This window comes from Mustela putorius, unplaced genomic scaffold, assembly GCF_011764305.1.
Source record: "Mustela putorius furo isolate JIRA1106 unplaced genomic scaffold, ASM1176430v1.1 tig00003836_pilon_pilon_pilon, whole genome shotgun sequence".
Classification (NCBI taxonomy): domain Eukaryota; kingdom Metazoa; phylum Chordata; class Mammalia; order Carnivora; family Mustelidae; genus Mustela; species Mustela putorius.
Window position 1 is genome coordinate 1,158,406 of NW_025421989.1, and position 17,379 is coordinate 1,175,784.

The window sequence follows — 17,379 nt, forward strand, 5'->3', positions numbered from 1 at the left end:
AGGTGTGACTGTATACGTATTTTTTTTTTTTTTTACATGAGATTAACATTTAAATCAGTAGGCTTTCAGTAAAGCAGATGATCTTCTATAATGTAGGTGGCCTTCTGGTTGTCAGTCTTGATAGGAAAAGGCTAAGGCCCCCAGAGGAGAAAGAATTATGCCAGGAGATGGACTTAATAGTCACATTATAGCATCATTTCTTCCCTGGGTCTCCACCCTGCTGGTCTACCTTGCAGATCTCGGATTTGCCAATTTTGAAACAATCTTGAACCAATTCTTTCAAATAAACCCCTCTGTATCTATCTTGGTATCTATCTATCATATCTATGCAACCATCCAACCAACCATTCATCCATCCACTCATCCTTACATCATATCTATCTGGATATCTATCTATCTATCTATCTATCTATCATCTACCTATCATATCCATCCAACCATCCATCCAACCATCCATCCATACATCCATCCATCCATCCATCCATCCAACCATCCATCCAACCATCCATCCATCCAACCATCCATCCATCCTCCATCCATCCATCCAACCATCCATCCATCCAACCATCCATCCATCCTCCATCCATACATCCATCCATCCAACCATCCATCCATCCAACCATCCATCCATCCATCCATCCATCCATCCATCCATCCATCCACACATCCATCCTTACATCATATCTATCTATCTATCTATCTATCTATCTATCTATCCATCCATCATCCATCCATCTGTCAGGTATGCTAGTGGTCTGCAACCAGAGACAAGTTTTTTCTTCGTAGGGGACACTTGCAGATATCTGGGGACATTTCTGACTGTCATAATTGGGGGCTTGCTTCTGGCATCTGGTGGGTAGAGGCCAATACCCCTACCATGCTCAGGATGACCCACCCCAGAGAATAAACCAACCCCACATACCAATCTTGTCCACGTGGACACTCCCTGCTGTACCTGGGACTACCCGATACATAGAAACCCTCTCATAGAAATTAGGCCTATATATGTGTGTCTGTGTATAATTCACAAATTTCACAAATCTGTCTCATGGATACATAATAGCTATGCATATATATCATTTGCATGTGAATATATGAATATCTATGTGCGTAATATGTGAATATATAATATCTACGTGAAATAAAGTTGTGAAAAACCCAAGGTCTGCCCATGTGGTTGCGTTTCCTGGCTCTCTCGGGACCTCAGGCTGGTGATTTATAAATTGCTGATCCCACCCAGTCTCTGCATGGCCCATGCATGTCCCACCAGCTCCTTGTACTGGCTGGCGATGCTTTCGGTCATTTTCATGGGGGAGTTATTTTGTGTATACAGCTGCATCGTGAGCCATTTTCCCGAACACCCAAGGCACATCCCAGAAGTAAATCTTGTGCTTTCTGACAGCATCTTGAGTTGCTGTCATCATCTGGGACTTTTATAACTCCCGGCCGCCACGGGAAGGGCTGCCTTTGTGGGGCACCTCTCCGCGTCCTGTTTCCGCAGGGATTCGACCATCTTATTTCACTCTGCATTGGTGCTCCTAAAACCTTCCACGGAAAGAACTTCAAAGATGTGCAGAAAACGATGAAACCAAATGGGATCCATTCATTCCCAGTCTGAAGGTTGCTGGAAGGCATCGGCTCACGGGCTCCCCTTTGCCTCCAGAGGTGAGGCGCTGGAGTCTCCCAACTTAGCAGGAGCTTTGCTAGAAGGCAGCATTAAAGGGCTTGCCATGGATGCCGGAGGGAAGGTCAAAGAGAAAAAAGCAAGGCTGCCTGCGGCCATTTACATTCAGACTAGGGAGGAGGGGCCGACCCGGGGGCTGAAGAGGGAGGGTCCGCTGTCAACCCAGATGAGACTAGACTGAGACTAGACTGCCTAGATACTACACTCTGGAAATATGCAAGTTTGGAAAACAGCATCCAAATAAGGAAAATAAGGTCTTTGAAGAGAGAAGGAGTGCTTTTCTTCCTGGGACCTTGATCCTACTTGCAAATGAATGATTTGACATATGGCAGGATTTTATGTTTGACGGCTACACGGGCCGTCTCCGAGGGTGTCTTGAGAGCCAAAGCACCCAGTATCCCAACATCACGCCTGTCATGGTCTGGAGGACAGAGGTAAGCAGGGGAGGATTGCTGTAGAACTCCTTTGCCCTCTGTGTTGATCCACATTGATGTGAGGATGGGGTGCCCTCATTTGCAGGTGTTGCAGAGGGGACATAAGGTGACGCTGGAAATCTGCCGTGACATGTTGGCTTCCCAGCTGGAAGTGACGCCTCCCTTCTCATGAGCCAACCTCGTTTGGAGGGGAAACTAACATCCCACATGCATTCTTTTTGACCAGATGGAACCAAAAAACAAGTTACCTCGAGGCTTGTTTGGATCTCTGTGACAAGACGAAACAACCAAACAGCCCACCGGAGGGCTGCTCCCTGCACCAATGTCAAGTTCTTAGTTTGAGCAGAAGGGACTTGGGCATGATCCCTATTTTGGGGAAATCAGGATGATCTCAGAAATTTGTGAGAATGGGCCATCGGGCTATGCCATTGCTACAATCACCTCACTCTCCTAGATGTCTCTGAAAACATGGGCTTCTGACCCCACTGGAAATCATGGCTCAAAGAGCCATCCCAAGGAGGGTGAATCCTGAAGCATGTTGAGCATTTGGACAAATGAAAAGTGCCCAGTCAGCCAGACTCACTCTGTTGCATCCGGGCACTTTGGTGCAGCTGGAAGCCATGCATGTGGGCACCTAGTGTGCACCCAAGAGGAAAAGCATAGTCTTGCTTTGAGGTGCTTTCCATGCTCTCCATAGCAAATGTTTGATTGATCTGGGATTCAATCAACCTTTTAAAATGTACATTCAGATGCATTTAGGACATTCACTGTGTTGTGCAACCACCACCTCATCCTGGCTCCAGAACATTTTCATCCCCCCAAAAGGAGACCCTGTCCCCATTAGAAGTCATACTCCATCCCTCTCCCGAGCCCTCAGGAACTACTAATATTTTTGAGTCTGTGGATTTAACTGTTCTGAGTACTTCACAGAAATGGCATCATACACCATGTGGTCTTTTGTTCCTGGCTTCTTCCAGTCATGATGTTTTCGAGGCTGGTCCATGGTGCATGTATGGGCCCTCTATTCCTTTTTCATGGTCAAACAATATTCTGTTGTGGGGAATGTATGCTACTGCATTTTTTTAAATTTATTTTTTATTTATTTTCAGCATAACAGTATTCATTATTTTTGCACCACACCCAGTGCTCCATGCAATCCGTGCCCTCCATAATACCCACCACCTGGTTCCCCCAACCTCCCACACCCCCCGCCACTTCAAACCCCTCAGATTGTTTTTCAGAGTCCATAGTCTCTCATGGTTCACCTCCCCTTCCAATTTCCCTCAACTCCCTTCTCCTCTCCATCTCCCCTTGTCCTCCATGATATTTGTTGTGCTCCACAAATAAGTGAAAATAGAACTTCCCTATGACCCTGCCATTGCACTCCTGGGTATTTACCCCAAAGATACAGATGTGGTGAAAAGAAGGGCCATCTGTACCCCAATGTTTATAGCAGCAATGGCCACGGTCGCCAAACTGTGGAAAGAACCAAGATGCCCTTCAATGGACGAATGTTGAAGGAAGATGTGGTCCATATACACTATGGAGTATGATGCCTCCATCAGAAAGGATGAATACCCAACTTTTGTAGCAACATGGACGGGACTGGAAAAGATTATGCTGAGTGAAATAAGTCAAGCAGAGAGAGTCAATTATCATATGGTTTCACTTATTTGCATTTTTTAAAAAATGTAGGCTTCATGCCCAACCTAGGTCTTGAATTCATGACCCTGAGATCAAGAGTTACCTGGTCTACCAAGGGAGCCAGCTAGGCACCCTGCTAGTGCATTTTTAATGTGCTCCCACTATCTTAAAATGAAATCACAGGTACTTAGAGCTATGGACAAATTTAATCGCAGCCACATCATGTCCATGTAATGCAATTTGTAATAAAGTGATAGGCATCTGAACATGTCAGGGCTTGCAGATGATGAAGCGGTAAGACACTCGCCTCTGCATGTCAGATCCCCAAGAAGGTGTCGGCTGCAAACAGATGCTGCCCCAGGCACGCTGCATTAGTAATTCCGAAGCCAGGAGCTGCCATCTGCATTTCTGCAAACAGTGAACAAGTCAACCAAGGACAATCTTGTATGAATGTCGTGGCTGCTTCCCTGGAAAACTCAATGATTTCGTTTCTGTGTTAACAGAATGAAGTTCCAGGCTTGGGTTCATGACACACAGGATGTTCACCTGCCTGGACATCTGGATGGACATTAAGAAGTCAAGTGGGCATGGGGACATGGTACACTGGGTAGCCCTGTCCTGTGCCTTGCAATGAGTCTACCACGCTGGCCTCCTCTAGCTAAAATGTCAAGAGTAGCTCTTTTGTTTTGTTTAGTGTTGTTGTGTTTTCTTTTCAGGGTGCCCTTCTCTTCCCTTTCATGAACCATGTAGAGAACAACCAGCATTGCAAACCACTGGGCCACTGAGAAGGCAAGCCAAGTCATCAGGTGCACATGACTTGGACCCAACTCACAATGGTAGCATTACTCACAAGGCGAGATCTTCTGCAGCCTTAACTCCCTTCTGTGGCCCCCTCGCATGAGTGTACGGACCACAAAAAGACCCACTGAAGGGGTACCTGGGTGGCTTAGTCAGTCTGAGTGACTGACTTTTGATTTCACCTCGGTCATGATCTTAGGGCCATGAGATCAAGCTTACTGTCAGGCTCTATACTTAGCGTGGCGTCTGGTTGTCCCTCTCCCTCTGCTCTTCCCCTCCCCTCTCTCCCTCTCTCTTCTCACAAATATATAAACAAATTAAATTAAAAAAAAAAAGACATATTGAACAAAATGAGATACTCTTTGCCCAAGTCATGGCCAACAGACTTCTCACAGTGTAAGTGTCAATCAAAACATTACACCCTACACAGTAAATATATACATTTTTGCTAAATTATACCTCAATAAAGTCAGAACGATAAAAATGAATATTCTCCCCCTAAAAGAATGGTCCTTTTAGTTACCATGCTCTGATTTTCTCTGAGATATTCTGAATGAAAACTCATTGACTCACACCTGGCACCATGGTAGAGCAGCCATACTACAGGGTCTTTGAAGGACGATATACATAAGTCTTGGATGAAACAGGACACAAAAAATTTTTAATGCATTGCTGGATCCACGACATCAAAATTATATTCTTAATTCTACATATCTGGGAATTTCTTTTTCTTTTTTTTTTTTTTTTTTAAGTAAGCTTCATGCCAAGCATGGAGATCCAGACCTGAGATCAAGACCTGAGCTGAGATCAAGAGTTGGATGCTCAACCAGCTGAACCATCCAGGCACCTCTCTATCCGGGAATTTTTAAAACACTGGTTTGACTAAGCAATGGTGTAAAGAGGAAAAAAATGAGGACAAGGATGGTACTCAGTATCCACAAGATGTAGACCAAGTCAGAGGGAGAAATGAGTGACACAGAAGGCTTCCACTGGACATAGGAAAATAAAGAAATAATGGCATCTATCACATCAGGAAGTTAGGCGATATATCCCAGAATGAAGGGAGGAAGTTAGGCAACTGATACAACCAAAAACGATAAATTAGCAATAATCGCACACGTTGGTAAAGTTCTATTCCTGAACCAGAGAACGTCCTTCCTTGAGTAGAAGGTCAGAGCCGGAGAACTCCCAAGCTGTTTACTAGGCACAGAGGTTCACACACCGCCCCTTCCAGGAAAGCAGGAGCAACTTAAGTCTAGGTGTATGTTTGTGCTTTTATGGCATTTGGTAAAAAGCTATGGCTCTAGGCTCAATGCCTAGGATACTGGTATCCAGATGACAGAAAATACAACTCCAACTATAGCTGACCCTTGAACAACACAGTGTGAATTGCACAGGTCCACTCAGATGCAGACTTTTTTTGATAAATATAGCACAATCTTGTCAATGTCTCTTCTCTTCCTATGATTTTTTTTTTAAAGATTTTATTTATTTACTTGACAGAGAGAAATCACAAGTAGATGGAGAGGCAGGCAGAGAGAGAGAGGGAAGCAGGCTCCCTGCTGAGCAGAGAGCCCGATGAGGGCCTCGATCCCAGGACCCTGAGATCATGACCTGAGCCGAAGGCAGCGGCTTAACCCACTGAGCCACCCAGGCACCCGTCTTCCTATGATTTTCTTAATCACACTTTATTTTCTGTAGCTTATTTTTATTGTAGGAACACAATATAATACACAGAATATACAAAATATTAATTGACTATATTATTGGTCAGGCTTCTGGTCAACAGCAGGCTCCCAGGAATGAAGTTTTGGGGGGAAGTCAAAAATTATATGTAGATTTTTGAGTGCATAGAGGCTGGGCACACCCAGTCTTGTGCTGTTCAAGGGTCAAGTATAATTTCTCCACTTAAATGACAAATTAAATCCAGACCCTGCCTGCAAAACCATAGGTGTCATAGAGTTATTCCTGAACTTTCCTCAAGCAGAATGCATACATAGGTTTTGTTGTCTCAGCAAACCTGGGTGCACACAAGGTCATGTTAGCATCATTACTCAGTAGATGAGGCTCAGAAAGACAGACCCTAAGACTTAACGATGGTGCCCACTGCAAGACTGCACGCTTTCCAAAGTTCACATCCCGTGGGACATGGGATGTCCCCCATGACCTGTAGATCAATCCAAAAAGCTTCCCCTATCTCGTCTCCTGACCTGTCCCACCTTGGAGGGAGCCCAGTGCACCTTGTATGGTTGAATTTCCAAACAGCCAATGAGAGGTGCCAATGCCACCTGTTCATGATACAGAAACCTTCAACATCCAGTTGGCATCCAGACAGTGCTTGTGTCCTACGCAGGCCATCCTTTGCTGAACTCACTCTTTCTTGTTAAAAGTCTCTGCTGTCCTATACAGTGAAATCTCCAGATTCCAGGGATTAGAACCTAATATCCATGGAGGTCATTATCAGTCCATCACAGACCTCCAGTTCCTTTGGGACAAGAGCTAGGTCCCACTCAACTTGATCGAGTTTGTGTTTCCTCAGAGCCTGGCTTGGTAGAAATGAATGGATGAACGAATGAATGAAGAGATAAATGAATGAAGTGGTCCCTCCCACTGCGGAACCAAAACAAAACTCACCATTGCTACACTGAAGGAACAAAAGAACAGCTTTACCGAGAAGAGAAACGCATGCACACTGAGTCCAACTACTGACTCAAGTCTTGCTCATGGACGGAAAGTCATCACCCTGGTGTGGGCTCAGAGACCCTCGCGGATCCCCTAACATGAGTGACAGGCTCCAACCCAGAACCCCCAGTGCCTGCCAAGTCACAAAATCAGCTTTACTCACCCAGAGATCCGCACGAATTCTCCAGCTGCTGGGAAGTGCCTCCAAGGACCGAGGCATTTTACGATCATGGGTCAAGGGCGTCTGCTAACTTCTCCAGAACCATGTTTAACCATGTGTTGTTGTTGTTGTTGTTGTTTTCCTTCTTTCTCTCTCCCAGGGAGGGAGAGAAAAAGGGCTGTCATGTAACAAATAAGAACAATCTGAGGCCAGGGTCCTACAAAGTTCAGATTGCTCTTGGATTGCATCTTCTCAGCTCGAGGATTGCAGCATCTGTCAGACCCTGGCGTGCTTGTTTTCTCAGTGATAGAGGATGCTGGCTTGGACAGGAGTCATCCTACCAACACCGTCATGAGCCTCTACTTGGAAAGTACCTTTGTGATAATGATGACCATCACTGGCACTTGTGTCTGACAGCCTCAAGCTGTAATATGGTCCTTGATGACCCATCAATGCTCCAAGGTTGGCATCTTCCAGAATTCGAGACGCTGTTTTTTGGCGCCGAGTCCTGGCTGCTCAAACAATCAGATGAAGAACATCTTGATCATGATTCTAGGTCTAAAAGACCTTAATCTGGGCTTCAGGGCTTTAGTAGAACATTTGAGCAGTCTGAGGACATGCCAGCACTTAGGGATAGAAGATGCAGTCTGAGTACATCTGGTTCAGGTTGGGTCTTGAACTTGGTTGAACAAGAGGATGGCTTGAGCTCTACAGAAATGCTGAGGTCCAGAAGAATGAACCCTGGAGTTCTACTGAGGGTAGGGCTGAGCAGTAATCATTTTCAGACACTCCCCCAGTGGGCCAGCAAAACCCATCAGCCTAGATGGACTGTCAGCATCTTTGTTGAGAAGATTTGTTTAAGGTTGACCACCATGGCCAAGAAAGTCAGAGAACTCTATCACTGAAAGAGAATCCGTCATGTGCACTCTCAAATACCCCAAACCAGAGCAATGACATTCCTTTGTATTTTACTAAGTTCCCATGAAGTCATGCTCCATTCCAGGACAGCAGATCCATAAACTGCTTCATGGTGCCACTGCACCCATCCTGGAACAACCAAGAGGCAATCCTAGAAAGCATCTGTCCCTGTGTCCCGTGTGAGCCCCATGCTAGAAGAGCTGCTGGCTCTTCCAAAGCACGCATGTGCTCAGAGTCGACATCAGATTTGGGTGTTTGGTGAGATTCTGTTAACTGAAGGAATAGATGGTCGGATGACCAGTAGTCACTGTTCTGGAAGTTCAGAGTGCAGTCCAGCAGCACGCAGGCAGTGGTGTCCTCTCTGCTGCATTTTCAAGTGGCCTGTCTGTCCATGTTGGAGTCTGTAAACATCCTTAGAGAGAGGACTGAGCCTTCCTTGCCTGACTGGTAGCTGAGTAAGGGTTAGCCCTGAAGTCAAGGATGGTGCCCGTAAACTTTGGGAAATAGAACCACAGGGATCTGTATGAGCTTCCTATAACACATTCCTATCAACCTTGGTGGCTTAAAAGCCACAGGAATTCATCCTCCCACAACTCTGAAGACTAGAAGTCTGAGAACCAGGCAGGGCAGGGCTGCTGAGATCCAGGCGGGGCAGAGCTGTGCTCCCTCCAGAGGCCCCAGAGAAAGGTCTTCTTGCCTCTTCTGGGGGCTCTAGGTGTTCTTGGGTTTGTGGCCATGTCCTTTCTGTCTCTGTCTCCATGGTCACATGACCTCTGCCTATTTTGTAATCAAATCTCTGCTATCTCTGATAGGAAACTTGTGATTAGACTGATTATACCTAAATAAGCCAGGATGATCTCCTTATCCTAAGATCTTGATTCCATGGTAAAGATGATCTCTCCAAGTAGAATCACATTCGTAGGTTCTCAGGGGTGAGCGCATGGAGGTATCTTTTGAAGGGGATCATAATTCCACCCCTACAGGGACCAACTGGATACAGCCCCAAAGACCCTCCGTCTCTGTCCGACTGTCTGTGTATGGATCACCATTCATTCTCCTGGTAGACAAGCTGCCTGTGCCTACAGATAAGGGAGGAACCAGAAGAAGATGTCCAGCTCAGGTGGGGTCTGATGAGCTGTGATCAACACCCATGACTGGGCATCAGAGATGTTTGTGGCTACTTCAGTATCATGGTTTAAGCATAAACCAGGCCCTGCAGAAGCCTCTAGGAAGGATGTCAGGAGAAGTGTAAATGGACATTCTGAATGAGAAACAACCCAGGAGAAGTTCACGGGTGGCAATGTGATGGTGAGCGACAGGGAAACCGAGGCCCCTTCCTTTACGTGTTGCCCAAAACAAATAGTCATGAACGCCTTTCCCTGTCCCACAAGATGTTGCACTGAGTGATTACAGACTCCTCCCCTCATCCTGTCCTGTAGAACCCATGGGGAGTGCCACCTAGATCCCTGTCTTGTGTCTGTCCTACAGAACTCCATGGGGAGTGCTGTCCAGACCCCTCTCCTCATCCCTGTCCTATAGACACCTATGGTGAGTGCTGATCAGACCCCCCTCCTCATTCCCATCCTGCAGAGCCCCATGGGGAGGGCCATCCAGATCCCTCTCGCCCTGTCCTAGAAAACCATATAGCGAATGTTGTCTAGGACCCTTTGCTCCCACCTGTTATAGAGAATCCCTAACACGTCTGGTTAGGGTCACATGACTCATGGGCTTGAGATAGATCATGACAGCAGCTCTAAGGCTATAGGTGGAACCTGGGACCAGGTGACTCTCAAAGGATGGAGTAGAATATGGGTTGTTACTTGAGCCTTAACCCGACAGACAGGGGAAGGCTCATGTCTCTGTTTCACGGGCCCATAATTCAAAGCTGGGAGTCTGGAAAAAATGGGTGAATGGAAGAACAAAGGACATAGGGGACCCCAAGCCCTCTACAGCCCTAGTGGTTCTGCTCCTTTGAAAGTGCCCACCTGACCTGGAATGTGTCTCCCAAATCTGGTCCCTGCACTGCGCGAAACAAGGTAGACTGCACAGTGGGATTAGGCAGCATTTAATTGTTTATGGCACTTGCAGAAATCTGGCACATGATTGATGGCTTGGGACCACCTCCTTGGGAATGACATTCAATGTTCCTTTTGGTCCTTGACTTCCTGCCAAGGCAGGAGAGCAGACAGGAGATCTCTGGGGACACAGCCCTGAAGGCAGGCAGCTGTGAACAATGCAGACACGGGGATCTGTCACAGACCTGTGTTTGCTGGACTGAAGGCAAGGTCTTCCCCGACGTGGCAGCTACCCCGAGAAGGTGTCCGGGGTCACGTCAGTGATGCCAGTCATCTGGCAACTCCTGGCCCACAATTCTCTTTGAAGATCTAGGTCATACGTGACCGCGAGAGACTTGGTCTCTTTCTCGTTGTAAAGGTAGCGGCCGCCTATTCCTTCCAGGTCTGGGGTGACTGCCGCGTAGACGGATGTCCAGGCTCCTTCATCTGGGGTCTGTGGGGAGAAGGAAGAAGGCCAGGACACGTTAGCCTTCAGGGCAGTGTGCATGGGATTCTCAGGACCCCCACAGATGTAGCTGAGTAAGAGACAGCACGCTCATCTCCTGGGTTGGGATACTCAAGCGGAAAGCCATGTGTACAACCTAGCCGAGCTGATGGGTTAATCCATTTCCACAGGCAACAATGCATATTAAAATCTGTGATGAGGACAGTCCAGTTTTGCAGCTCCTGGTGAACCCAGAATGCATATGCACTGGTCAAAGCAGATGAACCCTGAGCCTCTGTGTTTAAGCAACACTAGGTAGCAAGCGGGTAAAATGTGACCACCTTGGAGAAAGGCTCTTTTGGTGAGCTTCCTGGGGGGAAGGAAGCATTCCTGGGCTATGGTCACTGCTCACGGGGAAAGCAAAGTCCAAGTAGGAGCTTAAAATGCAGAGGACACGTGAGGTTTGGAGATTTGACTCTGGCGGAAGGCGGCACCGTGGGAACACGGCACACCCTGCATTCTGGGGTGGGAGTCGGCGTGGTCAGTGGGTTGGCATGGTTAGTGGGTTGGCGTGGTCAAGGGTTGGCGTGGTCAGTGGGTGCCAGTGAGCCAGGAGGAGCTCAAGAGATTGGAAATGGCAGGAACCAAAGCACCTCCATCTGCGGCTACGATTCTAGATCTGGAAGCCAACAGAGATTCCCCCTGAGAAGGTAAAGACTTTTTCAGGAGCTTGTCTTGTTTAATCAATTTGTGGAAATTGGCTCAATCCTCCAAGGCTTCTTACCAGACTCTGTAAGTCTATACAGCTGACCCCTGACCAACCCAGGTTTGAAGTGCATGGATTTTTCCGATAAATGTACCACAGTCCCGTAAATGCATCTTCTCTTCCTTAGGATTCTCTTAACCACGCTTTCTTTCCCTTGCTTCCTCTACTGCGAGAGTCCGGTGTATAACTCATGCATCATACAAAATATGGGTGGATCTGCACTTTAGGGCATCGCTAAGGCTTCTGGGCCATTGTAGGCTATTAGCAGAGAAGCTTCAGGAAGTCAGAAGGGATACCTGGATTTTCAGCTTCATGGCGCCATGCACATAGGAGCTTATGGACAGACACACGCACTGACGTGCCCGCACCCACGTTTATACCTAGACGTCCTCATCGTCCACCACGCTGGCCCTGACCACCCAGCTCTGCTCACATCCAAGGGGACTGAAAAAAGGAGCTGTTTCGTGGCTATAATACGTCTCGTGGAGAATTAATCACATCCACTTACCCAACTATCACGGGCTTAAATACATGATAGATGCTGGGCTTCGAAAAGCAACCGCGGATCGTTTGTAGAACATTTTCAAGGCCTTGGGCTTATAATGAAGACGGAAATGAGATTTCATTTGTATTCTTTAATTCCTAAATGTTTTGACAGCTCACGAAATAGATGGTTTTATTCATTTATTTCTCATTACGTTGCATATCACATCCTAATCATTCCCCATCCGAGCAATTATTGGTCCTGCCTGTGTAAAAGGGAGCGGGTCATGATAAATGTTGAGGTGCACGTGTGTGTATAAACACGCACACAGACACACGGTCACGTCCACGTGCATGCACATGTGCTCCCACTCACCCACATGCACGCACACAGTCACACAACTTGGACCTTTGGGGGTTTATCTGCATCGTCTGGAGTTGGGAGGAGACACACAAATTTCTCAGGACCCGGGTTTAAATTTCGATGTCACCGCCTGTGAACTGCGAGATCACTGCTGTATCATCCTCCCTCCTAAGACTATTTCCTCTCCTGGAAAACGACAATTCCAGAAAAAGTTCTCCCACAAAATTGTCAGGGAGAAATGCAGGACATTGTACGAGTGGAAAGCTCTAGCCAGTAGAAATCCAACTGCAAATGATCCACAGAAACCATGACCCGGGTGACCATACTATGGGCTGGGCACTGTACTAAGCACTAACACCCATTTTACAGATGAGGACCCAAGGCTCAGAAAAGACTAGTCTTTCCCCCATGGCACACAGTTGGCAGGGGGAGGAGCTAGGGTTCGAACCCAGGGCCACCAGCTTCCCAGTCAACATCCCTCACCTATAGCATGTGCTGACTTCTCCAAGAAATGAGTCCAGAGGCTGGTGGGAGAGTGGATTTAGGTGGACGTCTTTCTCCCGGTGAGCTTTTACAACAGGACATGTCTCATGCAGGGAGAGAGCCACCAGAGCTGGTCCTGCAGAGTGGAGAGCGTCCATGGGGCACAGCTCCTGCCTCTGTCTGGGCAGCTGACGTGTGCTGAACCGGAAGGTTGACCATCAACCAGAATGCCTGAAAGGGGCTGGACCATGTCCCCGCAAATGCATATATTGAAGACCTCACCCCCGGGACCTCAGAATGGGGCTTTTTTGGAAGTGGGGGTCTTTAAAGAGGGGATTAAAGTCAAAGGAGATTGTTGGTGGGGACCCTGATCCAAAAGGGTTTGGGTCCTTATAAGAAGAGATGAGGACACAGACACGCACAGAGGGACGACCATGTGGGGACACAGGGAGGACATAAGGTCTACACGCCAAGGAGAGAAGCCTCAGGAGGAACCAGCCTTGGCCCCGTCTGGATCTCAGACACTCAGCCTCCGGGTCTGAAAGACAATGAATGTCTGTGGTTGAAGCCACCCCATCGGTGGTACATTGTCTCGACAGCCCGGGAAGACTAATTTAATGTCCAAATGATTTCTCCTCTCCAACTGGGAATGTTAGTCTATGGAGGGCAGCAGTGACAGGTAGCTCTGGCAGCTGTGTGCCCATCCCAGGAACGAGCTGTGTGTGCACACCCTTCTCATGGAACAGGTGCTTATGACTCTACTCGTCTCCTACACTCAGAGTCATGGGAGGGACATGCTCAGATTCTTTAAGATAGACCTAAGACCAGCAGAGACCCCAACAGGCAGTGAATACATATATCTTGTGACGGCCTGAATGTACGTGTCCTGTCCTCCCCCAGTTCCTATGTGGAAGCCCTAACCCTCAATGGGATGGTATTAGCAGGTGGAGCCATTGGGAGGTGATTAGGGTTACATGAAGTCTTGAGGGTGGGAGCCCCGACAATGGGACTGGTGTCCTTATAAGAAGAGCTGGAGACCCCAGAGCTCTCCCTCTGTCCATCACGTGAAGACACAGGCAGGTAGCCATGCGTGTCCAGTAGAGAGCTCTCCCTCTATCACCTGAGGACACAGGCAGATGGCCATGCATGTCCAGTAGAGAGCTCTCCCTCTGTCCATGACGTGAAGACTTAGGAAGTCTCCAACCTATGAGTAACAAGTACCTGTTTCTAAGCCTCCCCAGTCTGTGGGACTCTGTTAACACCGCCCAAGCTGAGGAATACGTGTCCCAACACCAAGATCTATATTTAAATGATGCTGTGTTCTCGGTTATGAAAAAATTCACAAAGAAGCAACAACTGCTTGTCTTTTCCTGAATCTCTCTGAGCTAGAACCTTGCACACTACAGTCACAGTAGAGGTGAAGTCACCTTCAGTGGAGCATAAGAAACACGTGCACCATGCATGGGCTTTTTCTATTCCTTTTCTCTTCGCTCACTTTTCCTTTGTTTCTGTTTGCTTTGTGTTCTTGTTATAGACGTCTTGCACCTGTGGCTCATGGTGCGGTGATCGACCACTGGCTGGGCACCAGCTCATTGGCTAGATGTCCCCAGGGAGCCACCACACATACACACCAACAAGGAAAACCATGTGAGTTGACTGCGAATGGGACCAGCACAAAGCCCTGCTGCCCTCAAAGATCGTTTTCACTGTGGTGCTCCCTTGCTAACTCGGGGCTTCATGTAGGGGCGCCATGTTGTCAAAAAGGCAAGATCAAAAGGCTTCCTCTCCTATGACCTTTCCAGTCTGTCCTTGCATGGTGAACACGTAGATGTTATCTCATGACTAATAACTTCAAGCTTGGGGTTGTTCACTCCCAGCAAAGAGAGTTACTAATCCTTTCTTCTTTCTCAGGATCACTGTTTGGGTCATTTGGTGCTGGAACTTCACGTCCTAGAGAAGCTCAGCACAGCCCACGACCTGCTGAGAGCTCCGAGATCATGAAACTCCAACACGCTAATGATCGCCAACCAGAACAGGTCAATGAGGCAGAACCTCTTGCTTAATTTGCCAAGGACGATCAGTAGGAAGATAGCTGATGAAACTCAACGCTGCTCTTCAACAAGAAAATGGACATTTTGTGCTGGTTTCTATGACCACGCTCCTCTCCTGGAATTTTCTAAGCTGAGCATGGAATTCTACAATTTATTCACTGTTTCTTTTTGTTTCGCTGTGTTTAATTCGTCTGCAGGGATTGTCTCCTCTAGGAAAGTACCTGGGATCCAGGTCCTCAGCTGTGTTTAAAATGTCTGGGAATTCAGGTCTATGATGATGAGCATCATGGCGGCAAATTGGCAACTACCTAATTAAGGCAGATACACAGAAAGACCCAAATTGGCTGTTCTCTCGTTCTGGCCTCAAGGAAAACCAAGGGCAGATGATCTCAATCAAATGGAAAATCTGCAGATCTATCGAACTCCCCAGCAAAATTTGGTATCTGCCCCTGGGTCATTGGAGTTGAGAAGAGCTGTATTCAAGCTCATTCCCAGGAGGATGAAGTGTGTTTCTTGGGTGCCGAGTACACAGAAATCAGTCGGCTTCTGCACAGATAAGAAGATCCTCGAGACAATGGTTCCCCCGGCATAAATAACTTATCCCATTTTATAGGCAGCTTATAAAAAATGAAACAAAACAAAACAATGAAATAAAGATCATCCGTAAAGACTTGTAAAAAGTGAAAGCAAACCCAAGAGTGGACGTGTTGCTTCCATCAGAGGCAGGAGGATCACTAAAGAACCAGATGCCCGCTGGGAGACCAGGGAAGAGGGCTCCGTTGTGTTTCTAGTTAAAGGTCGGCTCTGCATGAAACCGGGGCTGGTCCTGGCAGCGACGCACCAAGTTTCAATATGATTCATCCCAACAAATGATTATTAAATGCTCCCCAACGTTTTGTGGGCTCTCGGGGCCAAGAAAGGCAATTTTGAAAATAATCCCTACCACCGCGGAGTTGACAAGAGGCAGGGGCTGTGGGGTGACGTTTGGGCACAAGCGGGTGAAAAAAAAAAAAAAAAGAAAAAAGAAAAGCAGCAGCACACTTGGTAGAAAGAGGATGGAATTTAAAGCATGCTAAATAGAGCTGCAAGCAACGTCGGGTTGGAGGGAAACATGAATGCCTTATAATTACCTAATTACACAGGGCTTTACAGTATCGGAAACGCTTCCACATATATTATGTTAGCAATTTTCACAACAATCTTATGAGATATTATTATCCAGAATTAACAAATTACCAAAGTGAGGGGCATCGCGGAGGATGGGAAGGAGAAGGAAGGGGTGGCCAGATCTTGCTTCTCCCAGAGACCCCAACCCTCTCCATCTTGGTCCTTAATCTGCTTCCCTATAGGTCCATTCCCCATGCCTACAGCTTCCTTTCTCCTCTCCTTCCCTGTCTTCATCTCTGACATGAAAAGCTGACCTCACTCTCCTCTGAGCCACAGACACATGCATGGCAGCCCAGTTGGCATCTGAAATTAGACACCCTACTTCACCCACCTCATGGTCAAGCATCCCCAAATCCCCTCCTGGGCATTTCTCATCACCCCAAGTCTGGGATAGGCACCACCATTACCCTCATTTTCCTGAGTGAGAAACCCCAGAATTATCCTTGAGTCTCCCAGAGCCACAGTCAAGATGTCTTCATTTTATCTCTGGACTAGTGTTCGGGATGGTTTCTCTCCCTCTCCACCACTGGAGTACCACCTCCACCACTGGAGTGGTCTGTAAACAGACCCCAGGTGCCCCCGTGTCCATCAGATACTTTGTAGGTTGGATGGGTCTGATCCTATTACTTCCTCACTGACATTTCTCAACGGGCACCCAGCCCTAACCTACTAAGGTGGCCATGGCTTCTAACACATGATGAGCTTCTCTCTAAGGACACCTGCAGTAGGGCTGGGAACAGCTGCTTTTTGGAAAATTGAGACATGGGCAGCTCAGATCATTTCCCAGTCTTGGGTTCAGCTGGGGGACATAGCTAAGAAAGAGGTGGCGTCCGTTTGACCACCCGCCATCTTGAACAACTTTCTGCATCACGTATAGTTCCAGCATTGCTCATGGACCCTGGTTTAGCCTTCAATCCACCTTCAAAGGCTCCACCCCCAGCAAAGCCTTCTCCTCTTGCCCCCAACACTAGGGCAGACTACTGCCACCCTATTTGTCCTTTTGTCACTCATGCAAAATGCTCAAAATCTAAATGAGTGGTAATGAGTCGAGTTCCCAGAGCCCTGGGCACATCTATGGGAGATGCCTCCCTTGATGCCTCAGTGATCCGTCTTGATCACTCTATGCCTGGAGGGGTGCACGACACATCATCAGCCTGAATGAGAATCAATGACTGACTCCCTCTTCCAATCCTCCTGTATGAGCCCACCTGATTTGATGTAATCTTCATGATATACCTGCGAGGTG

General features: G+C 47.5%; 1 protein-coding gene across 5 annotated transcripts in view; it reads right to left on the reverse strand.

Annotated features, from left to right (window-relative positions):
* DHRSX (dehydrogenase/reductase X-linked) overlaps window positions 1-17,379 on the reverse strand; it is a 212,553-nt gene that overhangs the window by 59,828 nt on the left and 135,346 nt on the right. For 3 of the 5 annotated variants that reach the window (XR_006609437.1, XR_006609438.1, XR_006609436.1), the window contains exons 7-8: window positions 10,581-10,828; window positions 7,406-9,399 (exon numbers count right to left, since the gene is read on the reverse strand). Coding sequence is in view for 2 of the 5 variants with exons in the window: in XM_045089256.1 (XP_044945191.1) it covers window positions 10,625-10,828 (204 nt within the window). In the remaining 3 variants the exon portion in view is untranslated. Of the gene's footprint in view, window positions 1-7,405; window positions 9,400-10,369; window positions 10,829-17,379 lie in introns of those variants that run through there. The other 2 variants (XM_045089256.1, XM_013064435.2) reach the window with 1 other exon arrangement.